Source organism: Malaya genurostris, chromosome 3 (genome assembly GCF_030247185.1).
Source record: "Malaya genurostris strain Urasoe2022 chromosome 3, Malgen_1.1, whole genome shotgun sequence".
Classification (NCBI taxonomy): domain Eukaryota; kingdom Metazoa; phylum Arthropoda; class Insecta; order Diptera; family Culicidae; genus Malaya; species Malaya genurostris.
Window position 1 is genome coordinate 81,488,870 of NC_080572.1, and position 26,565 is coordinate 81,515,434.

Sequence of the window (26,565 nt, forward strand, 5' to 3'; positions counted from 1 at the left end):
AATACATGATGCAATAAACAACAGAATTATATGTTGTAATATACTCTGATAAACATTGCACTTTAGGATGAGCTTTAACTTATGAGTCAATTTGCATCCTCTCATTCTGCTACTAACGCAGAAGGCGATAGCACCCAGTCGACGAAGTTCTATTGACCAAATGTCATCATAGACACACGGGGAGGCATGAGACTTAGGACCATGAGAAGAACCTACACTAGCCGCACGAAACGTTTTGATGACTATTTTATCTTTATAATAAAATAAGCTTAATTTAGTAAACTTCCAATAAGTTTTACCAAGATTTAAGGAAGATTTACAATAAGATATCATGAAATGGAGAAATGAGGTAAAATAGTCACTAGAACGTTTCGTGCAGCCAGTGTAGGTTCTTCTATTTGATTCTCCAGACTTTTTTTTACATAAGATAGTTTTCGTATGCTTTCAACGTGGTTCGCTTAAGACTTAAGGGTGATTTAGATGAATGAAAATTTCGTTGGGTGATTTAGATGAATGAAAATTTCACATATTGGAGGAATTGGGGTAAAATAGCCACCAAAACGTTTCGTGCGGCCAGTGTATAGTTCTGGCATTCGATTCTACAGACTATTTTACAAAAGATAAGCTACATTTAGTAAACTTCCAATAAGTTTTACCATGATTTACGATCGATTTACAATAAAATACCATAAAATGAAGGAAATGGGGTAAAATAGTTTTAAAAACGTTTCGTGTGGCCAGTGTAGGTTCTTCCATTCGATTCTCCAGACTTTTTTACATAAGATATGCTAGATTTAGCAAACTTGCAAGTAGTTTTACCAAGATTTAAAGACGATTTACAGTAAGGATCTCATGAAATGGAGGAATTGGGGTAAAATAGCCCACAAAACGTTTCGTGCGGCCAGTGTGGGTTCTTCTAATCGATTCTCCAGACTTTTTTACATGAAAGTAGCCTATTCCAGAATACCGCACTAGACTTCTTTTCAAGTTACAAAACGAATGTTATAGGAAACCCTAAAACTTCTGTACATTTGGGGTAAAACGAGCAGGATTGCGATTCGTGCGGCCATTGTAAACCATTCCATTTACATTTTTACATAAGAAACGCTTCAGTTTGTTGACCTATCTCAATTATTTCATAAGATACAGAATTCTTCGTGGGTTTTCATAGATTTTTCCCTCTGTGGGTTGGTTAGTAGTTCCCATTTGAGCGTGTCTAAGCATATTTTACCACCTGTGCAACATGTGGCGAGCATTGTCATATTACAAAATTACTGTTTCGTGTCTATCGGTGTATTGTGGTGTACCGAGGGCGGACCCTTCATCCCGCTTAAAGGATCTGATCTCCATTACGACGGTTTAATTTGCAGTTTAAGCGGTTGTAGAACGAGTTTGGTTTGAGAAAAGAAGCGTACTTCTTCCAATTAGTCAAGGAAATGTTAAAATAATTTTTTATTTAAAATATTTAAAAACTATTGGGTAGTACATATTTTATGAAGGTAACATGCGTTCAGAGATCATGTATTTCAATCATCGGCACAGTTTTTAAATTATAGAATCATGAAAATATAGTTACATGATTCACATGCTATTAGCAATCCAATAGAACTGTCTTTTGTAATATGCCAATTTCAAATGATTCCAGTGCTGCCTCGTAGATGATTGGTGGACGTAATTAGCTTGCTCTACTAATTGGTGATTAGCAAAATGGCTTTTCTCCAACTTCCACCTGAATCAAACAAGCAATTCAGTTCGATTTTGGTTGCGGAGATGTCCGCACAAAATGAAGGCTATCTGCGAAGATTATGGACTGAATACTGCCTCGGCAGTAGCGTGTACGCGACTCGTTATCTAATTAAGCCCCATCTGAGCCCTGGAGAACGGCTCTGGTGGGCATTTTGGCTTATCGGTGCTATTGCTGCTTGTTTCCTGTCCATCATTGTCACTATCCGCCACTGGACGGCTAGCCCGGTTTACATCAGCTACGCCAAAAGATTGATACCCACCTGGTATATTCCGTTTCCTGCCATTACAATCTGTCCACTGGCCCAAACAAGAGTGGAATATTTCAACCTAACGGATGTACATCGTCGATTACATCACAACATCATACTGAATGAATCTGAGTATATTGTGCACCTAATTGGTCGGGTTGGCTAATATTTTGTTTGCTTTGTTTTCAGAAACGCATATTTTCGTGCTATGGCACATATCTGTCCGTCGATAAGTATGTGGCACTATTTCAACGAGTCCCGACAGGAGGATACCTGGAAAGTTCTTCAAAGAATCGCCATTCCGATGGAGAATATATTTTCCACTTGTAGATTGAGAAACGTGAAAGTTCCGTGCTCAACTATCATTTCGCAGTCGATAACACAATTTGGAATCTGCTACACTTTCAATGCAATTTCCAGTGACGATATGTTCAAGAAAGAGAATCTTCAACGTGACTATGATTATTCTAGTGCCAACTTCAAGTCGGATGGTTGGAGTTTGGAAGATGGATATCCTCTCATGGCAGGTCCCAACATTTATCCATTTCGTCCTATAGGAGTTGGTAAAAAATCTAGTCTTTCGCTCGTTTTGCGTACAAGAAAAATTGATCAGGATTTTCACTGTAATGTAAGTTTCCACGTAGAAGTTACTGTTTCCACGATTCTTCAAATAGATAATGTAATCTAGGGTCCACGTAGTGGGTATTATATTTCCGTTCATCGTCCGGATGAAATACCATTGTTCCTCAATCAATATCATCGTTTGTCTCACTTAAGTTTGTTGAGCTTGATTGTAAAGCCTGAACTCACTCTCATTGCAAATGGCTTGAAAAGCTATCACTATAAAAGGTAAGTCGTACATAATTGCAATAATCAACCTCCATAATTTCTTCTTTCGATAGACGCCAGTGCTATTTCAAGGACGAACGGGAGCTGAGATACTTCAAAGTTTATAACTATAATAATTGTCTGGCCGAATGTATTGCCAATTACTCACTGCATTTGTGCGGTTGCGTGCCGTTGGCGATGCCAAGAAGTCCTGGTATTCGGGTCTGCGATGCGTCGGTGATAGAATGCTTCGACGAAGTCACCACCGATATTTTTGCTACCTATTATCAATTGAACAAGACGGAAGATTGGCAAGATCCATGTCAATGTCTGCCGGACTGCACAACCCTGAGTTATGACGTAGAAATGTTTCGACTACCGATTGATTTTGATGCATTCTCTAAAGCAGTTGGAAATCTACATGAAAGTCTCGAAGGGTATGTGTATTGGTGTGTACCCGGAATTTTGGAACTGGTAACCATATGTTTTGTACTTTGTAGCAAAGATACCTCCATTTTGCATGTCGGATTAAAGTACAAGTGGTTGCTTCCGATGCAGCGTCGAGAGATGATGGGATTCAGTGATCTGTTGGCACATTTCGGTGGCCTGTTCGCACTATTGATGGGAGCTAGTGTAATTAGCTTACTGGAACTGGTGTACTTTTGTTTGATTAGGCCTTGCAGGAATGATAGTGCGGACGATTCTGTTCCAGTGCGCCAGGTATTACCTTGGAAACCTTAGCTTTATGCAGTGCTGTAAAACTGCATTCAATTCAATTAAAACCGAATGTGGCACACATTGACGATCACTCTACTGCAGCATTCTTCACATTCTAACATACTGCAGCATTCTTCACATTCTAACATACAACCTTCGATGACGTACATAACGGGTAGCATTAAGAGCTTCATTCGAGTCTCTACCAATCGAAGCTCAGCTTACCACCACCGTCAGTTGATCTCTTGAAATAAAATATCTCTCACAATAGAATGAGAGAGCGGCCTTCAAATGGGGTTCATGTAAACATTCGAATAGACCAAAGGTAATGGACGAATGGATTGATTGATGACTGAAATATCAATTACAAAATAAACATAAATTGATTGTTACCTCTTTCAGTTTTTATTTTTAATACTTTGGAACACATCTCAATACATTTCAAACTGATGATAATCGAAAACTCAAAGGAGAACCACCACCCTTTATTTATAATTCTAAGCATAGAGAGTTTTGCTCATTGAGTTGATGTCCATGCCTATTCATTCCAACTTACTCGCCACCAAGAGTGAAGGCAATGAAGCAGATAGGCTACTTGGCACTTGAAACTTAGTGAGCATAACTTTAGGTGACTACACGGAGAACCCTCCGATCATAAAATATCGATATTGCAGTTTTTGATTTTTGCAATAGCTGATTCATCTAATTTGTTTTTGATTCAACCAAAATGGTTTTTGATTTGCATATATTCAGTTAGTTGAAAAAGTAGTGTTGTTCTGAAAGCTGTCAAATGCCGGAGACAGCAGAAAGCAAAACAAGAATTGCAATGGAAAATCAATAACTTATTTAGTTGAAATCTATTTGCGTCGCTTCAAATGTCATTTCAACATCGATGTTTATAGCGTTTGGGAAACCTGTGTTCATTCGATTCGAATATTCGAAGAAGTTTATCCAAACTATCCAATAATGGTGTGGCTCGACCATTGAGAAAACTACTGGTAGAAGTATTTTGTTTTCTTTCTCATTTTTCGTTCATTCAATGTTCATTATTTAGTCCAAAACGGTCTTATGGTTTTTGCAATAATTGGATGAAGTGTCAGATGTAGCGATTAGTTAGGAATTCTAAAATCGACTAAGTATTCCCCTGATAAAAGTTTTCCAAAACGGAACATAATACCCTAACATTTTATAATATATTTGGTACTATTGTTATCAGAACGATTCGAGCTAAATCAGTCATAGTACATGTATAGTTTTATCAATCACTAGGGCAGTATCACTTGCACCTAATGTTTAGCACTGTATGATTGATTGGCACTTTTAATAAGTGTGTAAACAAATAAATATACAGATAGATATGCAAGATAGTCAGTGAAAAATGAATCGATCACGGTTTTTTTTTAATTTTCCATTGTTCATTGTCGGTGAGTGTTCTGTAAATTTATTCTGCAGTACAAAGCACTGTATTGTAGTCTAATACAAATCGATCGGAAAACATAAGATACCAACACAAACAACAGAGATGTCAAATTATATTATCAAATAACCACATAAAACCTTGTATTAAAAATGTAGTAACTGTTGATAAGTTAGTTAGCAGAAAGAAGTTATAGAATTTTTGAATCAGCGAAATCCAACAAATGCGAACATTTCCCGAGAAATTCAATAACTTCATACATTGTCAGGCAATAAAAACCGTAGTGTGAGTCTACAATCTGCAAAAGTGGCATCCTTGTCTGTGACGTGAGTCCTGAGATACAATGTCGATTATTGGCCAGTTACGTCAGTGACACAGCAATTAAAATAAATGCAATGCCCACTGTTTGATTCCACAGTTCTTTAAGTACATGAACATAGACCACAGTTGATTCATCTCTGTTCTGGTTAATGTAGATGCCAGTGGATTAAATTTACCAATCAGTATCAGGAAACGCAATACTCCCCAAAAATCGGCAGTGGGCGAAAAGTAGCATATAGATAAAACTTAAACAACAAGCCGGATATAAAGCCAGATATAAACGGTATAAACAATCAATCAACTTAAACAATGTAGAAACTTTTGAATGTATTGGGATTTTATTTGTTTTTCATATTCAGCAACGCAGAACTGTGCCAGTTTATATGAACCAAATCAAACGTGCCGGTAAATGCGACGAAATTTTTATTAACATGATAATTATTATTATTTGAATAATGGAATGTAAATAACGTGCATTAAAATATAAAAGAAATCGGCTGCACTGCCAGTGTCGCTAGTCACAAACTATCATTAATAATTCACCAGGGCCCATGGAAAGCCTACAACTACTACAACGATAATAGTGAATTCGAGTCAGATGGTTAATCAGAAGTTCCTTATGATTATTTTATTCACCCGCAATTTTTTGTTACTGTTGTTACATTACAGTATGTCATAAAATAACCATTGCAACAACATAAATTCTTTGTACAGTACATTCTAGTGGAACAAAACCCGTTTTTATCGTTGAATCAAGAACATACCATAACAAGTTAGGTTACCACAACTCAACAGATTTTTATATAATGCGAACTTTACCAGTTGCCATTTTTAATTTAGAAAAGAAATTAACGAAGTGATAATATCATTCGATGTAATTTATTCTTTTGGTTTTCTAGGTAAGGAGATGAAATTACACATTTTTTTTCAGTACGATGGTTTTTATTCGAAATTATGTGTTTACAAAGACAATTAGATGTAAACAATGTGTGTTTCGCAGCATAAGCACCGGACAGTTAAAGGCGTAGTACATTGCTTTTTTTTAATTTCAAATGAATCTATCTCCCTATTATACTGTTATATTTTTAGAATCTACAGTACTTTTTTTAGATGAATACGTAAAATGATTACCTATAATGATTTATTTCATGTCTATACCTGAAACCCTTGTTTTCTGCTTTGACTGTTAAGAGAGGAATACAGGTAATAATGAACATAACATAAAACAAAATATTTGCGACATATTAGACAATACGACTTCAACAGTAAAACACACGTAAAATAAGGGTTATAGTAAAAGTTTATTTGAGGTGTTTGTTTCAATTTCGAGTGTTTAATGTTAGATTATATCATATTTCAGAAATGTTTACTTGTTTCTTATGTAAAAGAATGTTCCATTCGATATCAGCTCTCAGTTAACAATAATGTATCATTAGCTGTCATGAAACATCTGTTGGATAAGAATGGTATTCACAGGTTGTATAGTTATCAGGAATTCGTCTGGTATCAGACGCGAGGGTCTGTGATTTGTGAAAAAGAATTTAATACATCATCGGTATTCATAAAGCATTTGAAAACACATGAGTTAATTGATTCAAGTCCATCTGCCAGTTGTTCATCAAGTAGTCATTCAATAGATCATCCTCTGTGTCCTAAATATTCCGATTCTGCTGAAATATCATGTGACCAATCTGTGAAAGACGATATAAATATAGGATTTATGGATAGTGAAAACAATAATTTGCATAGTTCCTTTGAAAACACCGACACAGTTAACAATAATGTATCATTGATTAATTTAACTAGGCTCAATGAAATTGGGTTGAAATTTTCTGCTAAATTAAGTGGTCAGTCGCGATTCAACCGCCAGATGGTCTTCGACGTACAGCACGATATTGTTGAAACCCTGATTCCAGGTATTGTGCATTATATTACAGATCAACTTAAACCATTAATACCAAAAAATTGCACTTCAGATGCTAAATCTATTATAAATGATATTCATAGAACATTTGAAGGTTTTGATTCTGACAAAAAATTTCTAAGAACTTTGACTGCTTTAGGTGTGTACCTATTCCTATTCCAATTGAAAAAGAATTAGTTACTATCATTTGCCAACAACAACCAGAATCGAATGTTGAAACACTATACAATATTTATATTCCATTAAGTAAACCATTTAAGATGTTTCGTGAAAGTGAAGATCTTTACATTAATGGAATAATATGAACAACAAATAATGAACAGTTCAGATGAGTATGCACACTTTGTGAAAGGAAAATTTTGGCAGAACAAATTAAAGCGATACGAGAATAAAAAATGTATTCCATATCGCACTTTTTGAACCATGCCCCCCTCCAAAAAATGGCAAATTTCATTTTCATCTAATAATATTCGATTGAAATTAAGTTTTACCGCATTGGTTTAACGCGATAGTATTCCGTAGTTGTTTATACAATATAAATTCGAAAATCCGCGTAATAAAAAAAACGCGTAACTTCGAAGATCCACGTAGAAAACCTCATAAGAAAATACTGCGTAAAAAAGACCTAAGTGTATCGTATTGAAAATAAGTCCTTGTTGTTTGTTAACAAAAAATGATGGAAATAATAAAACAAAATCCCCTAATTTCCCACACATATTGTGGAAATAAAATCTTTGAATACACACAGCGAAGCCCGAATTAAGCGCTATTCACACTAGGCCTTGACGTATCCGGAACGGGACTGGACCGGATCCTGTCCGGGTTTCGCTTCAAATTTGTTTGCAGCTCCATATGAATACTCTCACTAGACCGTGTCGTACCCGTTTAATTTCAGTGCAAAGTAAACCTAAATAGTTTTCTATCTGTCGAATTTTGAAATAGGCCGCAGTTTTATTTAAATTTATCTACTCGATAAAAAATAACTGCTCGACTGTCAAATTTCAACTAAAAGTTAAAAAAAATCGCGAGATGGTCTACGTCCTAAGTCAGCTGGATAGAGCCGTCCATTGAAAGAATGTAAATATTTATGATTATGCCCAATAATATTACTACACCGAAACCTTCATTTACGAACTAAACAGGGGTTCGTAAAAAGAGCTAGTTCGTAAAAAAAAGTTTACGTTATTTGGAATTTACTTCGCAAAAAAAGTTTTGTGTAATGAATGTGGAAACCGCGCATCATATGGCTATTTCGGAACGGATGTGAGAAGTAAGAGCAAGAAAATGATGTTTGGGCTCGTTTCAAAATCCAAGATGACGGCTTCCGGTTTATTGAGATTGCTTTAAACCTCTAACAATATGGGTATCTTCGGAACGGAATTGATGCGTAGATGTCAGAAAACGATTTTTGAGGTGGTTCTGAAATCCATGATGGCGACTTCCGGTTGATTGACATTCCTTGAAAACCCTTATGAATATTTTCGAAACGGGATTGATGAGTAGATGTCAGAAAACGATGTTTGAGGTGGTTTTGAAATCCAAGGTGGCGACTTCCGGTTTGTTGATATTCCTTGGAAACCTATGCAATATGGAAATTTTCGGAACGGGATTGATAAGTAGATGTCAAAAAACGATGTTCGAAGTGGTTCTGAAATCCAAGATGGCGACTTCCGGTTGATTGATATTCCTTGAAAACCCTTACTATATGGGTATTTTCGAAACGGGATTGATGAGTAGATGTCAGAAAACGATGTTTGTTGATATTCCTTGGCAACCTATGCAATATGGAAATTTTCGGAACGGGATTGATAAGTAGATGTCAGAAAACGATGTTCGAGGTGGTTCTGAAATCCAAGATGGCGACTTCCGGTTGATTGATATTCCTTGAAAACTCTTACAATATGGGTATTTTCGGAACTGGATTGATGAGTAGATGCCAGAAAACGATGTTTGAGGTGGTTTTAAAATCCAAGGTGGCGACTTCCGGTTTGTTGATATTCCTTGGAAACCCTTGCAATATGGAAATTTTCGGAACGGGATTGAAAAGTAGACCTCAAACGTTGTTTTCCAACATCTACTCATCAATTCCGTTCCAAAAATACCCATATTGTAGTAGTTTCCATGGAGTCGAAAATCGCTTTCGATATTTGATATGCCAAAACCTTTTTTTACGAAGTAGGTTCGTAAAAAAAGTTTATGTTATAAACGTATAAAAAGTGTTCGAAAACGGAGGTTTGGGTGTATTATTGGAAAAACTTACTAACTGTCACAACAATGCCGCTAATATGATATTCATGTTCATTACAAGAAACATTTTAAAATTTTCCAATACCTGCTTGATTATCATATCGTAAAATATTTAATTGTTTAGTACCAAATCCATTCAGATCACTTCTGATGGGTTGGATATACTCTGTTTGATTTCTTCCTGTTTTCGACTTCATCCACATAACCAACGGTTTGATAGCACAATAGTAGAAAATCTCCACCAAACTGAGAATACTAACACCCATAAACAATCCAAGAAGCCCACCACAGTTGGCCAAGAAATCCGTCAACCCAAACAACTCGTTGCGCTGGATCGGTATAAACTGGCCCTCTTTTAAGAATACTTGTAAATGGGACACCTGAAATCTAGACCAGTTTGCTTTGTAAAGATTTCTTATGCCAAAACTGCATACTTTCACAACTTACCCAGTCAACATTCCTTCCGTCAAATCAAACACCGAAAGTAGTTTTTGCCATTCGAACGAAGCCTGAGATATTTCCGTATTGTACTGCACCACTCTGCAGGAGGGCAGACAGTTGCATTCGTCCATCTGCTTGGATTGGCTCTTCTCTAGAAGCTTCACCTCCATCTCCAGGAGTTCCGATGTCGCTCGGTTATAGCACTCTTGCTGGCCTATTCCGCATATGCTGACATTCGGTGCTCGAGGCATGGACAATTGCACGCACCCGCATTTTTTCAGGGTGAAATTGGTCAAACATTCAAGTTCGCAGTTGGACTGAGTGTATGCTCGAAAATATTTCAAATATCGTTCATTGCCGAAAAAGCATTGTCGACGGGACGGCGTGTACGACTTGATACTATCGGAAGTTTCAATCATCGTCGGAGTGACCGATACGGCTACTTCCTGGTTCAACGGCACACGGAAATGTTGGTTCAGCAGTTGAGGATATTCGTTCGGCATATGCAGAAGCACCTTGAATCCTTGAAAGGAGTTCTGAAATGTACGACAAAAGAAAGTCTATATGGAAATGTCATACACAGCTTACACCACGTACACTGCAAAGATAATCCATATCATCTTCATTGACCGACAGCAAAGCAAACACTCCGGCTTTGATACCAGCTCCGAGGGCACGCCGCGGATAGGTATTAATGTCAGTTCTCGGTCGGTAGCCATTATCCAGGGTCCAATTGTAGGAGCTTCGTGTTTCGGCAATGTACTCGGAATCCGGGTGAAGTTGATCCTCTCGCAAGATATCCCCGCTGGCCAGCAGGTTGTAACTGTAACAGTATCCAACATCCGTTAAGACTAGTGTAAAATCTTCCGTACAATTTATGTTCAACTGATGCCATTCACAGTAAACAAATAATTGCTCTTGGGGGATAGATATACTCTTCAAAATTTTGGCGCAGTCATTGTCGTATGTTTCATTGAATAGCAATCCATTAAACCCAAACTCGCAGATTTGCAGCATCGCTTGCAGCTTTCTCATACTGAAAACATAAAAAAGAAACAATCATTTGGACTTCGCAGTTCACACATTCAATTGCACGGAAATTTTTACTCCCTCGCGCTAATAGTCTTTCTCGTTTCGGAATCCACACTGAGATGATAAACTTTCGTAAAGTTAAATTCCTCCACCTTCGCTCTAGTGTCCGGGCAAATGGTAATGGCTGGAAAAGGAATTTGGAAAACCGGTGTTGGTCTTTGAGCAAACGTCACAATGACGGGCTCGTGTTCCCATTTTCTGTACACGGTATAGATGAGCCTGCCACAGCCGTACAGTGACAGCAAAAATACGGCGATCCACCAGATTTTCTCGATCAGTGCCCGTTTCGAACCGACGAAATACTTCACTCCGTGAATTGATGTATTGTTGCAAAACTCCTCGGCCAGCAGTTGGGATTCTTGTAGATAATTTCTGGACACCGCAGCCGGTGGCATGATCAGTTTGAGTTGGTTCCTTCTGACCTCGTACATCGTTGTGACCTACACACTTAGAAAATGTTACATCTTCATAGGTGCACATAAAAGGAGCGTCGCGATTTTCTTAAATTCACAATACAATGCATGTAGAGATAAGTCATATGATTAACTTCACAGTCAATTTAACTGAAGCTTACATCGGCACAGACGCAAAATTTATATTTACATGTTAGTAGATGTAATATTATGTCATCACTGAAGAAATTACGGCACATTTGAATTTAAGTCAAGCGTAAATTTCATTTTTTCTAAGAGTGTAGGACAAAACTATTCGTCCGTGTGAAGTGTTTGATGGCAGTTGAGTGCGGTTTTATTCTATAATTATGGCCAGCGGGGCTCGACCATCAGATAGCAGGGGAACATGATTAAGTGCATACTTTAATGGGATGAGCATTCATGAAATATTTATTGATGGGATTCAGTGCAACCTGTAAAGTAGCTCGAAACCGTGTTTGTCGAGTTTGAATGGTAAGTTTAATGAAAAATGTTTTCCATCAGATTTTAATTACATCAACGTACTATAACGGTATAAATGGTATTAATACGGACGTAAACTGCTCATACTCGCATATCAGTCTCATATCGATTTTCATCAATTTTGAGTTGGCTTGAGGAATGAAATCTATCCTCAATATACTCTTAGAAATTGCAATAAAAGTTGAGGGTTTGTTCAGTACAATGTGAAAAAATATCAACTCATGTCTGTCCCATATGCAAAATACTCGCATATCAGTCCCATTCAGTGCAAATTTCAATAATTTCATTTGTTGCAATATTCGAATTGTAAAGGTGTATTACTGATATTTCAAGTAATAATACCATGATTTAGCATTAGGTTGAACAACAAATCAAAAAAATCGGAAATAAAATTTTAATTGTCTTTTTCTCGACATGCCGATTTTCCATATGGGACTGATATGCAAGTATGGGCAGTAAAGGAATGTAGAAAATTATGAGAAACGATCGATTCGAACCGTCTTTCTTCTTTCTTGTGAATTCGAAAAACATGCCGTTTCCGCAGGAATCAAAAACATATAATTTTTTAGAATGTCAGTAAACGTAATGAAAATGTAATACAGGGTCCGCCATCTAACATTGTTTTTTGAACTAGCGGTTATTTCGACATTGGAAACCTTAATGTCACTTCTGATTTGACAGAAACTTAGTGTTATTCTTCCGCTGAACGAAAATGGTTGTGTATACGAAAATGGTTGTGTGTAACAAATTTATTTATTTGTTTCGTAAAGCCAATGTAGGCTACATATAAATAATTTGAATTATTTACTTATACTACGCAATACTTATATGATAAAGTTGGGTTTTATTTTGACTTGTTGACATAGTAAGGTCAAGATGATTACAAAATTGATTATAGTGATGCATTATTCGATTGATTGAACTATTATTTGCATAATTTGGTGTATTGTGCCTTTCTGAAAATTATTTTCCGTTTTGTAATTGTCGATAATAAAATAAAGCTTTGCAAGATTACGACGTTCTTTAGGTGTTTGTATATTGATCAGCATGCAGTGTGCTTCGTATGATGGTAGAGAAAATGGTGTCCAGTTTAATTTACGCAGCGCAAATAAAACAAATTGATTGTGAATCGATTTAATGCGTTCTTCGTGAGTCATATTGTATGCTAGGCTGTAATATTCCAAAATTGGTCTGACATATGTACTATGTAAAAATTTAATAGTGTATGGGCCCTGGAAGTCATAGCGTTTAATAAACCCCAGCATACTACTCGCTTTATTAATTATGGTATTGTAGTGTACCTCAAGAACGAGCTTGGAGTTTAAGACTACGCCTAAATTTCTTACAATTTTACATTTTTCTATGGGTGAAAGATCTCTAGGTTTCATAGACCCGGATCGAACTTCCGGTTCGGGAGTAACAGGGCAAAATGCTTAAAATAGTAAAAATGCCCACAGAGACCGCATAAATGATTTAAATAAACTCAAAATTCAAATGCAAGATCCTACAATCCCAAAGCCTGTTGTTGGATTTTATTCTGATCCGACTTCTGGTTTCGGAGTAACGGAATAAAATGTGCAAATAATAAAAAAATGCACTCGATTTTCTCAAAGACCGCTCAACCAATTTTCACAAGCTTAGGTTCAAATGACAGGTCTTACAATCTCCTAGAACCCTATCAAATTTCATACGACTTCTGGTGCCGGAACTATAGGTTGATAGAAAAAAATACAAGGCAACCAAAATTTCTAATGATCTACAATCAAAAAGTTCAATCAATCGTCACACTTTTGAATCCGCAATTGCACGAGAGTCTCCTTAGAGTTCATCTTATATCAATCAGAAATTAATTTTAAGCACTCAAAATATATCCTGGGGTAGTTGTCAATTTCTCAGGCGAAACGATATAACATGGAACTTCATCCGAGCTTGCATGACACAAGATTAGAGCATACCATTTAAAGCTTCAAATCATTTTATGGCACTTTTTGTCTTGCTGTCTAGCCACAACCTACCTCGAGCATGCTAGGCGTAGGACTGAAACGTTATCTTTTTTCATTACAATAAATATTTTATTTATTATCCATTTTACCTTTTTTATATATATAAAAAAAAAGGTATAGAATTCGCTTAAACTTTAGAAAAATTTTCCGAGGCCCGGAGGGCCGAATGTCATATACCAATCGATTCAACTCGACGAACTGAGCAAATGTCCGTGTGTGTGTGGGTCTGTATGTGTGTTGTCATATAAGAGGTCGAGATCTCAGAGATGGCTGGATTGATTTTGACATGACAGGCTATTTTTATCGGAATTATGTATCAATAACTCTTTTTTGTATGTTGTAGTACACATGATTAAACACTGAAAAATAAATTTCGATAGCTTTCATTATATTTCCGGAAAACGTTTCTAAAAATTGTTCTATTTTTTGACGTGCATGGTGGTCTTACCCCTTAAGGTCTGAGGCCAGTGTGTTTTAGGGCGTTTTAAAGTTCTATTTTCACGCTTCAAATCTGATTTTCTCAGAAACGGTGACGAATATCAAAAAACCCAACTGACAATCTCTTAGAAAATTAGTTCAGATTATTCTGTGAAAATTTCAGAATGATTGTTTGTCTTTAGCGGTCGGGAAAGTTTTTTTTTTCTGAAGGAAGAATTGCATTGCTGAAAACGGCAACTTTCAACTCGTTCATTGAATATCTCGCCTTCAAAGGCATGGATCAAAAATCTATCCTGACAATGTCTAGATAATCTAATTTAGATGCGATTAGTGCATAAAAACATATATGTTGTTGCGATAAAAATGAAGTGTAAGTTATTTTTGTGGAGGTAAGTCGATTTCTATGTCGGCGCCATTTTAGTTCCCTGGCAACGTAACGAAACATGAGAGAGAAATAAAATAGGCTCAAAAAGGCTGCCAAACAAGCGGCAGCTTTCTTGGATTTTATGTGATGTAGTCAAACTTGTAACCGAAAATATCAAAATTTTCTTGGCCACCCGGCCACATCGAGAGTCATTTTGCACATTTGCGAGAGAGCATGGAGAGAAATGTAATACGCACAGCGAGCCACGTGGTGGTAAAGTGGTAGGTTTTTTGTTATTTTCCCGTTTCAAATTAAATTTTCTTGGAAACGGTGCAGAATATAGAAAAACCCACCTGACAACGTCTTCGAAATTTAATTGAGAATATTCTGTGAAATTTTCAGAATGATTCATTGAGTTTAGCGGTCGTGTTGTATTTTTTTCTGACTGAAGAACTACTGAAAATTGGAACGCTCGAAAATGCATACCTCTACTTGTTCATCGAATATCTCGGCTTTGAAGGCTTGTATTATAAATCTACCGTGACAAAGTCTAGATAATTTAGTTTAGATGCGATTAGTACATATAAACATATATGTTATCGCGATAGAAATAAAGTCTTGTATTTTTCTGTGAAACAAAGTCAGTTTCAATGCATCCACCATTTTTTTTTCGCTTTGTTTTCCTGATAGCATTCTGAAAAAGGAGAGAGAAACAAAATTGACTCGACAAGGCTGCCAAACACACAGACATTCAATCTTTGTGAAAGTTGAATTTTTTTCATTGTTCATTGGAATCCATGTAATGTCCAACACATACGATAGATTAATGTGATAAAACTTCTCATCAAAATAATAAAATGTATGCTGGCATCCCGGTACAGTTTGCTCATATACGAGAGAGTACAAGAGAAATACGATGCGCATAGGGAATTGAGCGAGCCACGTGGTCGATTTAAAACTCAACACGTGGCCCTGTGTCCTCAGACCTTAATACAATCAGCAAGCATTAATTTTGATATTAATTAAGCACGTGACTCGAGATGGATCAAGTATGCATGTGAAAACTCTACACAAAACAACTCGTTGCGCGCCAAACAATTTTTTCAACGATCTAGTATTCTTTCCTTCGAGACCAAACACTTATGCAACTCGTTATGCGCCAAACACGTATCGATGATCTAGCAAGCATAGGCGACTTTTTCAACGGAAAATTCAAACAAAAAAATCATGTAAATCCGTCCATCCGTTCTTACGTGATGCGATTACAAAGAATGATCTCTGCATTTATATATATATATATATATATATATATATATATATATATATATATATATATATATATATATATATATATATATATATATATATATAAGTTAACGAAACGCGCTCACCATTTACTTATCTCAACTTTGTCCGGCAATAGACATAACAAATACAATAAAGTACACCAGTAGCAACGCCAGCTTACAGCATCGGATACCAGCTCAGCAGTTTACAATGTTTATAAAATATCTTTTCCAGAGAATTTAGAGACAAGTGAGGCCTTTGTAAACCTTTTCAAATTTGTAATAAATCACTTTAAGTCGAACCGTTGAACAGTACAGAGTAGTTTTTTAAAAATCAGATCCGTCGCCGAAATAATTTAACTGGCGCAGTCGTAAAGGATCTTAGTGTCGCGAGTGAAAAAGTGTGGTGTTCGAATCTTCGACGGCTTATCGAGGAGTAGCAGCACTACCACCGGAAAGCGGCCAACAATAAACCCAGCGAGAGGAAATCGCTAAAATACGCTGCGACGGATTATCGCAAAACCTTTAGGTAAGTGCAAATTTATATTATTTTATAGAGTGTGTGAAAGTGAAAAAAGAAGTACAAGTGAAAACGAAAAAAAAAATTTTTTAAGTGAGATAACTAAGTAACCAAGTGACTAGTTTAACAAACCCAAATAAAATTTACAATGAATCCTATTCCAAACGAAGAAGAAACGGCAGCCGCTGCTACCGAGCGGATTATGAACGAAGCTGATCGAATTATTCGTTCACTTCAAACACCACAAGCGATCAGAGACCTCCCAATTTTCGACGGAAACCCCGTCAAATTGCACTCATTCATAAAAGCTGTGGACAATTTAATTCCCTTTTTGAGAGCTATGGGAAACACACCCTTTTTAGAGGTGTGGACCCAAGCCATTCGGAATAAAATAATCGGTGAAGCCGATACGATCTTAGAGGTTTATGGCACTGGCCTCGAATGGGAAGCCATGAAAGAAACATTAATTACTTACTATAGTGACAAAAGAGATGCTGTTACTCTAACACGTGAATTATTTGCTTTGGCACAAACTACCAACGTCGAAGAATTCTATGGACGTGTGCAGCACGTTATGTCGCTATTAATCAATAATGCTAATATAACCATTAACGACACAAGAGTAAAAGCTGATAGAATTCAAACCTATCAACAAAACGCACTACAAGTTTTTCTGGGCGGATTAAAAGAGCCCATAGGTGGGAATGTACGTGCGAGAAAACCATACACTTTGAAAGAAGCCTTCGATGCCTGTATAGAAGAACAAAACTTCCAGAAAAAATTTACACCGATCATTAACAATGCACCCCCCAGGCCACCGAAAAATCCATTTCTTCCAGCCTATAAAACGCCAATACAAGCTAACGGATTCCCTCAGAAACCGTATTATAATGCGGGCATGCCAAAATTTGTGACAATACCGCCTAGGAACGTTTTCGAACCCAAGCCTTTGTTTACGAAATTTCCAAAACCCACACCTATGGACATTGATCAGTCTATTAGGTCAAAACAAGTGAATTATATAAACAGAAATCCTCAACAAACCCCACAAAGACCACAAATTCACCCAGGATTGAAATCTCAATATACACAACCCTTCCAACCCCATCCAGCTCAACAATTTAGACCACTTCCACAACAGCAGTTTTTCCGAACAGGTCAACCTAGATTCCACGTAGAAGAATTACATAACATTGAACAAACACCGTATTTTGATCCATTCTATGAACATTTTAGTTACTATCCAGATATAACCCCTTACCCTTACCCTTATGAACAATTCGACTATTCAAACACATTTTGTATTCCAGAAATAAATACCACAAGCCAAAATGCATACGATCAAAATTCTCATCCAAAACTAGAAGGTCAACAGTTAGCAATTGAACATGTAGATGCTAGTACTGAAGACAATTTAAATTTTCCGGCGGATTTCGAACCACCGCCAGAAAAATAGAAGATAGGAATTTTATCCCATACATTCAAATGGATACCGAGTTAGGCAACCTAAAATTATTGATAGACACTGGCTCAAACAAAAATTATATTAACCCTGCAAATGTGAAAAACAAATCAATACTTAGAACTACTCCAATGTATGTACGAAACGTGAGCGGAAAACACGAAATAAATAAATTTATATTTTTCTCTCCATTCATTAATCAGCAACCTGGAAAATTTTACTTACACAAGTTTCATGATTTTTTCGATGGATTGATTGGATATGAAACTCTTCAATCCCTAGAAGCCACAATTGACTGTTCAAATAACTCTATTAAATTCCCTAATTATTCAATTTCAATGATGAGAAAATATCCTACAACCTACACATTGAAACTAAATTGTAACGAAGACGTGATTGCTGAACTACCTACCAATGCACCGAATGGTGATTTTTATATTGAAACCCTTCTGCCTCTCACACCCGACGTAGCCGTAGCACCAGGTATTTACAAAGCTAATAATAATAAAGCCACAGTAATTTTAACGAATCTCACGAACGCAGATGTCAAAATAAACCCGAATCGTCCACTCTTTGCGGAAATTAATAACTTCGAATTTGACACTCCTCAATTTACAACATGCAAGAAAAAGTTTAACTTTACCTCACAATTAAGATTAGATCATTTGAACCAAGAAGAAGCTTGTAAACTTCTAAAACTTGTTAAAGAATTTGAAGATATTTTCCACTTAGAAGACCAAAATTTATCATTTACAAACGCAATTAAACACCGCATTTCAACGAAAGATGATATACCAGTACACGCAAAATCGTACCGTTATCCTTACTGCCATAAAGCAGAAATCCAAAAACAAATTTCAAAAATGCTAGACCAAGGAATTATACAACCTTCCAATAGTCCATGGTCCTCACCAGTATGGGTGGTTGCGAAAAAATCAGATGCTTCCGGTAGGCAAAAATGGCGCCTCGTCATTGACTATCGCAAGTTAAATGAGAAGACAATTGAAGATAGGTACCCAATTCCTAATATTACCGATATTTTGGATAAATTGGGTAGATCGCAATATTTCACTACTTTAGACCTGGCATCTGGATTTCACCAGATCGAGGTTCATGAGGAAGATATCCCGAAGACAGCTTTTAGTGTCGATCATGGGCACTACGAGTTTCTACGAATGCCATTTGGCCTTCGTAATGCTCCATCTACTTTTCAACGAGTAATGGACAACATTCTTCGAAAATACATTGGAAAGATATGTCTCGTTTATATGGATGACATTATCGTATTTTCCACGAGTCTACAAGAACACATGGAAAACTTAAAGAAGATTTTTGAATGTCTGAAAGAATACAATATGAAGATTCAACTTGATAAGAGCGAGTTCCTTCATAAAGAAGTTTCTTTTCTAGGGCATCTCGTGACAGCAGATGGTGTAAAACCCGAACCGAACAAAATAAGTGTGATAAAAAATTGGCCATTACCCAAAAATGAAAAAGAGCTACGAGGATTTCTCGGAGTGGTAGGTTACTATAGAAAATTTATTCGAGATTTTGCCCGAATAGCAAAGCCATTAACGAAATGTTTAAGAAAAGGTGAGACAATTCAACATACTGAGGAATTCACGGAAGCCTTCGAAAAATGCAAAAATATTTTAACTAGTAGCACAGTTCTTCAATACCCAGATTTCAGTAAAGAATTTATTCTAACTACGGACGCTTCAAATCAAGCAATAGGTGCCGTGCTATCCCAAGGAGCTATCGGTTATGACAAACCCATAGCCTTCGCTTCACGGACGCTAACTAAATCGGAAGAAAACCTCGCCACTATAGAAAAAGAACTATTGGCCATCGTGTGGGCCTGTAAATATTTTAGGCCTTATCTTTTTGGCAGAAAATTTATTCTCTACACAGATCACCAACCATTGACCTATGGGTTGAACCTTAAAAATCCTAACAGCAAACTAATTCGTTGGAGATTGGCTTTAGAGGAATTTGATTACGAGATAAGATACAGACCGGGTAAACAGAATACTATAGCGGATGCTCTCTCTCGGTTAGAAATTAATGCTAACGAGTTAGAAGACGATACTAACACAGACAATGCAACTGTACATTCGGCTGACACCGACGACAGTGAATTTGTTCCCATGACGCTACACCCTTTAAATTACTATTCTAATCAAATTGTTCTTCAATTCTCAGATCGAGACGAAGAACAGTTAGAGCAAATTTTCCCCCGAGTATACCGAAGAACACTGAAAAAGGTAGCATTTGGTGTTCCTTTTATCATCAAAATATTCAAAGAATACATGAACCCTAGGAAAATTAATTGCATTTACTGTCCTGAACGTGTTATCCCTACCATCCAACTCGTTTACAAAAATTACTTCAATAGATGCAAAACTTTTAAGGTTAGAATCACCCAAAACATTTTACAAGACTTAAAAACCGAAGAAGAACAGGACCAGATTATCGAAACTGTACACGAAGAATCCCACCGAGGCATATGGGAAAACCAAAAAGCAATAGCCAGAAAATACTATTTTCCCCGAATGAAGAAAAAAATTCGACAATACATAAAACTTTGCCCCATTTGTAACAAAATGAAGTACGATCGAAACCCATTCAAGATAACATTAGCTGAATCCCCAATTCCCAAAAAACCTTTAGAGATTGTTCACGTTGATATTTTCATTTCACAACCAGATATGTTTCTATCAGCTGTTGACAAATTTTCTAGATTTGCGACCTTAATCCCAATAAAATCCAGAAGCATACCTGACTTGAGAAAAGCTCTTCTTGACTTGTTTAGCCGGTATGGAAGGCCAAAATTGATAGTTTCGGATAATGAGCCATCCATACGGTCTATCGAGGTTAGAGGTTTACTTGATAATCTCAATGTTGACATCTATTTCACGCCGTCAAATCACAGTGAAACCAATGGAATAGTCGAAAGATTCCATTCCACACTGGCAGAAATCTATAGATGCATAAAGGATAAATACGAGAGATTAACAAGTAAAGAAGTGTTTCGAATTGCATGCACCCTGTACAACGAGACAATTCATTCAGTGACGAATCTTAAGCCACGGGAAATCTTTTTTGGCTTGAAAGATAATGAAGAAAGACCACTCGACATCGAAGATATGGTTGGAAAAAGAGACCAACTATATGACGAAGTCGGGCTACAATTAAAACGCATTCAGAAAAAACACCTTGAACAACGAAATAAAAAACGCGAACATGAACCAGCACTAGAACCGAATGATGAAGTTTTTATCAGGTTGCAAGGAATTCGTAACAAAAGAAAAGCACGGTATTCCGCAATTCGAGTGCAACAGGATAACACAAAGACGTTTACTGATGCCTTGAATAGGAAACTGCATAAATCAAAATTAAAAAGAATCAGAAAACACTAATACTATTTTCTTTTGCAGATAGTGAACATGATGATGATGATACTATTATTCCTCTTCTTTCCGCTCATTCAAACCCAAACCATCCAAATTCTAAACCTTTCCCAAAATCCTGGACTACTTGCCTTACAAATAGGAACATGCATAATAAAAACAGGTCACCACAAAGTGTATCACGAAATCGATCTCGATAAATACATACCGCTTATTGATAAATTCAGACAAATCGTTGAGGGACTCAGGATTTTCCCAAATCTCAAAGACCTTACAGATGTATTGAAAGATAAACTCGAAACTGCAGAAAAAATTCACAAAACATTATATCCAAATAAAAGCAATAGAAGTAAACGAGGATTAATAAATGCTTTAGGCTCAGGCATTAAGATGATAACAGGAAATCTAGATGATAATGATCTGATACACATAAACCGTGACCTGGAGGAGCTCAGAAATGCTAATAATTACCTAGTCAGTGAAAATAATAAACAGGTACACATTAACAAACAGATTGAAACCAGGATAAATAGGCTAGTAGAGAACATTAATGAACAACAAACAAAAATTACAAAACAAATAATTGCAATGAGACAAGACCTAATCAATAATCGAAATATTAACCATAACATTACAGCTCTAGGAAACATCTTCAAAATTTCATATCAGCTAGACGTAATTATAAATCATCTTAACTCAATTTTTGAAACAATTCAATTAGCAAAAGCAAATGTAATATCTAAGAGATTTCTAGAAGCAGAAGAAATTAGATTTATCAGCAATAGATTAGAAGAACAAAACATAACCTTATTAACTACGGATCAAGCCTACGAGTATCTAGACCTGCAAGCCGTTCACCAATCATCGAAAATATACTTTATTATCTTGGTACCCCAATTCATACCTGGCAGCTTTACCATCATACTCTTGGAACCGTTACCCATCGCTGGAAAAATTTTAAAATTACCAACCCACACAGCAATAATCAGTAAGGAAACCTCCTATTTTCTCACCACCCCATGCCAAAGAATTGAAAGCGAGCTACTCTGCAACTCCAAAAATCTACAAGACGTGTCAAAAGATGACTGTTACTCTAATATACTGAGAGGACTGTCCGGAAAATGTTCATTCGTCGAATCAGCAACCGACACCGAAATAAAACCATTGACAGATAACCATATTGTGATCAAAAATGTTACCATGGTTGAATTGATAACCGATTGCAACCTGACGAATCGCAATATCTCTGGAACTTTTCTCGTACACTTCACAAATTGCTCCGTCTCTGTAAACGACAAAACCTATAGCAGCTTCGAGTTGCATACAAAACAACCGGCAATCGTTATACCGTTCGAAGGAATCAAGATAGAAGAAAAGTTTTTGGAAACCAGCGTTACAATAGAGAAACTTCACAAATTTCAAATACTCAACAGACAAAAGTTGGAGTATCTACAAACTATACATTCGACAAAATACCTAATACATACGGGCCTGTCCATATTTAGTATAATTTTAGGGTTAATATCACTCATCTGTTTGATAAAGTTCATTAGACAGAGTAAGCTATTCAACAAAGACGAACAACTACCAAAACCAAATTCGGAAAGACCAAACAGTATCGGCCCGGGACGTGCCGAACTTGAGGAAGGAGAAGTTAACGAAACGCGCTCACCATTTACTTATCTCAACTTTGTCCGGCAATAGACATAACAAATACAATAAAGTACACCAGTAGCAACGCCAGCTTACAGCATCGGATACCAGCTCAGCAGTTTACAATGTTTATAAAATATCTTTTCCAGAGAATTTAGAGACAAGTGAGGCCTTTGTAAACCTTTTCAAATTTGTAATAAATCACTTTAAGTCGAACCGTTGAACAGTACAGAGTAGTTTTTTAAAAATCAGATCCGTCGCCGAAATAATTTAACTTATATATATATATATATATATATATATATATATATATATATATATATATATATATATATATATATATATATATATATATATATATATCTATATATATATAAAAATGCAGAGATCATTCTTTGTAATCGCATCACGTGAGAACGGCTGGACGGATTGAGATGCTTTTTGATCAGTTTTTACCCCCACCGTGTTCGTACATCAAAAAAATTAGAAAAACTTACCGGAAAAGTGGGAAAAACCAATAAAGTTATTTTGTATGGACAATGGAATTTTCCACTGAAAAAGTCGCCAATGATTGCTAGATCATCGATAGGTGTTTGGCGCATAACGAGTTGCATAAGTGTTTGGCCGTCGAAGAAAGGAATACTAGATCGTTGAAAGAATCATTTGGCGCGCAACGAGTTGTTTTGTGTGAATTCATGTGGTTCGTCATTTCGAGCCACGTGCTTAATTGGGTATCAACATTATTGATTGCCAAATGATTCAATGATGGAACGCATATGGGTGTTCTAGCTATACCGTAAACATGATCAAAAGTTCTGATACTGTTTACCAGAAGATGCATTGTGTGCAATGTAATCAGTTAGTTGTTTATTGTTGGCCATCGTTGGCGTGAGTTGAACAAATCACCTTATAAATAGAACGATTTTTGTACGAATCAATGATAAGATGCTGCTGTTTAAATAATGAGATCAATCATAGAGGTTTGCTTTGAATTTAGCATGCTGAAGTTCGTTCGCGTCGGGTAAATTCTGGTGGATTGAAAACCATTAGTTGTGAGATTTTATGCATTGACTCGAACGATAAGCTGCATACTGGTACAATCACTCATCTTCACTCCTCTATAACAGAAGAACTGCACATTATTTTCATATAAAACTTTCTGATATAGATTCTCAGTGCCGAACTCCACCATTCATTAATTGTAGATGGGGTACTAAACAAAATTATGTGGTGTTGACTAATGAGATGACTATTGATAAAGCTATTAAACGAATGCAGTGTTCATGTAAAAGTTAATGGATACAATATTTAAAAGAATGGTAACTTGAACTTTCGAATGTCCAAGAATTACTCATTTTATCATTCGATTTTTTAACAATATCAAACTAACCATAGTACTCAAGGAGGAGTAAGGATTTGAAGATAAAGTGCGGAAAATTCGACGTAACAACGTTCATTTAAGTAAGAAGAAGATTCTCGCATCTAAACTTTTACCGTCTACCAGAGGAGTCGAACTTAGCGATGCGAAACATCCGAGTCTCTGATATGTTAAAATTTTTTTTTTGCCCACCACTCCCCCACACCAAAAAATTTACTAAATAGTTACTGACGGACCAGAAGTCATACATTAAAAGTAAAAATAAAGTTTTATCGCTAAATTGTTTCTTCCTGTGATTGTCACGCTACGAACATTCATCAAACACGATTAAATAATATCACCAGACTAGCGAAAAGTGACGAACTACAAGTCGCGATGGCGGCTTTTGTAAATTTGTTCTAATCAATTTAAAGTTGTCATCTCAGTTTATTTTGCTTCACTTTTTTTCCATATGTCGAAACCATAGTCTGAGAGAGATCAACAATCGCTATTCGATGCACTGACTCAAAAGATGATTCGCGGTGCATTCGCTTTATTTTTGCGTAACAAAAGCTTTTAACATATTCACAATATTTTTATGAATTCATCGCAGCCAAGTAATCAGTAAAATAATGGAAAGATACATTAACAGCATAACGTTTCACAATTCTACTGTCCGAAAACATAAATTAAAAAAAAACGGGCGAGACGAAGTTCGACGGGTCAGCTAGTATATATATATATATATATATATATATATATATATATATATATATATATATATATATATATATATATATATATATATATATATATATATATATATATATATATATATATATATATATATATATATATATATATATATATAAGGTAAAATGCGTGTTCTGATATGATTGGGACCTGTGAAAATCTATAATTTGTGATCCACGTGGTTTTCTAGATTACTCTTCGGTTTACTTCCGTTTGTTCGAAGATCCAAATTGCAAAGCGGATTCAGACATGACAGTCACGATCTTTTTTAACGCACATCTACGGTCCTCCGTGAAACTGGCACTAATGGTGATAAATTGGTTGCACTGCTGAGTTCCCATCATCACATTTATAATGCAAATGTCAAATCGTGAGAACCCTTTCGATTAGTTAGCTCATTTGTATACATTGAGATTTTATGGCACACTTTGGTCGAAATGATAACAATGCCACTTCCGGTGAAACTCTCAACGGGTGAGCACGTTGCATCGTGTTAGTCCGGAGAGAATTCGAGTATTTCGCCAGAAAGAAAGGATTTTCAGCCGTACTTTGACGATTCGACGCAGCCACACAGCGAGATTTTCGCTTGTAGTCAAGTGAAAATAAAGTCCATTGGACTATAAAGGAAAATTAACTGGCAATATAGCCTTAGTTGCTGTGCCATCAATTCGGCGTCATCTCAAGTGAGGTGACGCCAACCAAAAAGAAGAAGAAGAAGAAGAAGAAGATAACAATCCAATTAATCTCGCGCTCTACCAAGCGGTGAGTGCGGTCATTTTAGTAAGTACCGGGAACGAACCAGATTTTTTAAATATATTTGTAAGTATGTGTCTTTATTATTTATCTTTGGTATAAGTTTGTATACGTGTAGTAAATGAGCATGTTTGCGGTTTAGAAAACAAATAAAGGTGTACATTTCAACATGCAAGTAGACGTAGGGTGAGAAATACCACAGATATTGATTTAATTGATCACTAAAACCAGAAATCAAGTAAACCTAGATTTCTTTTAGTCCGCCGACACTGACAGCGCTTCTAGTGAGTAACGGGCGTACTTTATTTCCATTAACAACTGCGGTTGTGTTAAATACGCAGGCAACTTTATACATTCATTTTAGAAGCATTTATGCACCCATCTATCACCAGATGGCGCTTTCGGTGTAATGGGCTGCTCAATTACATTCATATTGCACTGGGGAATCTAGATGTATTTTACTTATGCCTAAACCTAGAGCGACTGTAAGGAGAGTGATGACATCTCATCCGTAATGTTGACAACAAGGCAAAAGTATTGGCGATTTCTTAAACTTTATTCTGCATTTGGCAAGTCGTTACTGGCAATATTAAACATACACATCATGTATTTTGAAATATGCAACTGTTAACGGATAATCTGAGCTGCGAAAATATTAAAAAATTCTTCTA

At 36.3% G+C, this 26,565-nt stretch overlaps 2 protein-coding genes across 2 annotated transcripts; one reads left to right on the forward strand and one right to left on the reverse strand.

Moving 5' to 3' along the window:
- Window positions 1-1,709: 1,709 nt before the first annotated feature.
- LOC131436636 (pickpocket protein 28-like) lies at window positions 1,710-3,868 on the forward strand. Its single transcript, XM_058605468.1, has 5 exons — window positions 1,710-2,126; window positions 2,184-2,622; window positions 2,683-2,843; window positions 2,897-3,259; window positions 3,323-3,868. The coding sequence occupies exons 1-5, from the start codon at window positions 1,771-1,773 to the stop codon at window positions 3,561-3,563; spliced, it is 1,560 nt and encodes a 519-aa protein (XP_058461451.1). The 5' UTR covers window positions 1,710-1,770; the 3' UTR covers window positions 3,564-3,868.
- A 5,648-nt stretch (window positions 3,869-9,516) lies between these two features.
- On the reverse strand, window positions 9,517-11,393 carry LOC131433851 (pickpocket protein 28-like). The gene is made up of 4 exons (XM_058600456.1): window positions 10,997-11,393; window positions 10,487-10,925; window positions 9,896-10,425; window positions 9,517-9,835 (listed from the first exon to the last, which is right to left on the reverse strand). The coding sequence occupies exons 1-4, from the start codon at window positions 11,374-11,376 to the stop codon at window positions 9,517-9,519; spliced, it is 1,668 nt and encodes a 555-aa protein (XP_058456439.1). The 5' UTR covers window positions 11,377-11,393.
- Between the last annotated feature and the right edge of the window lie 15,172 nt (window positions 11,394-26,565).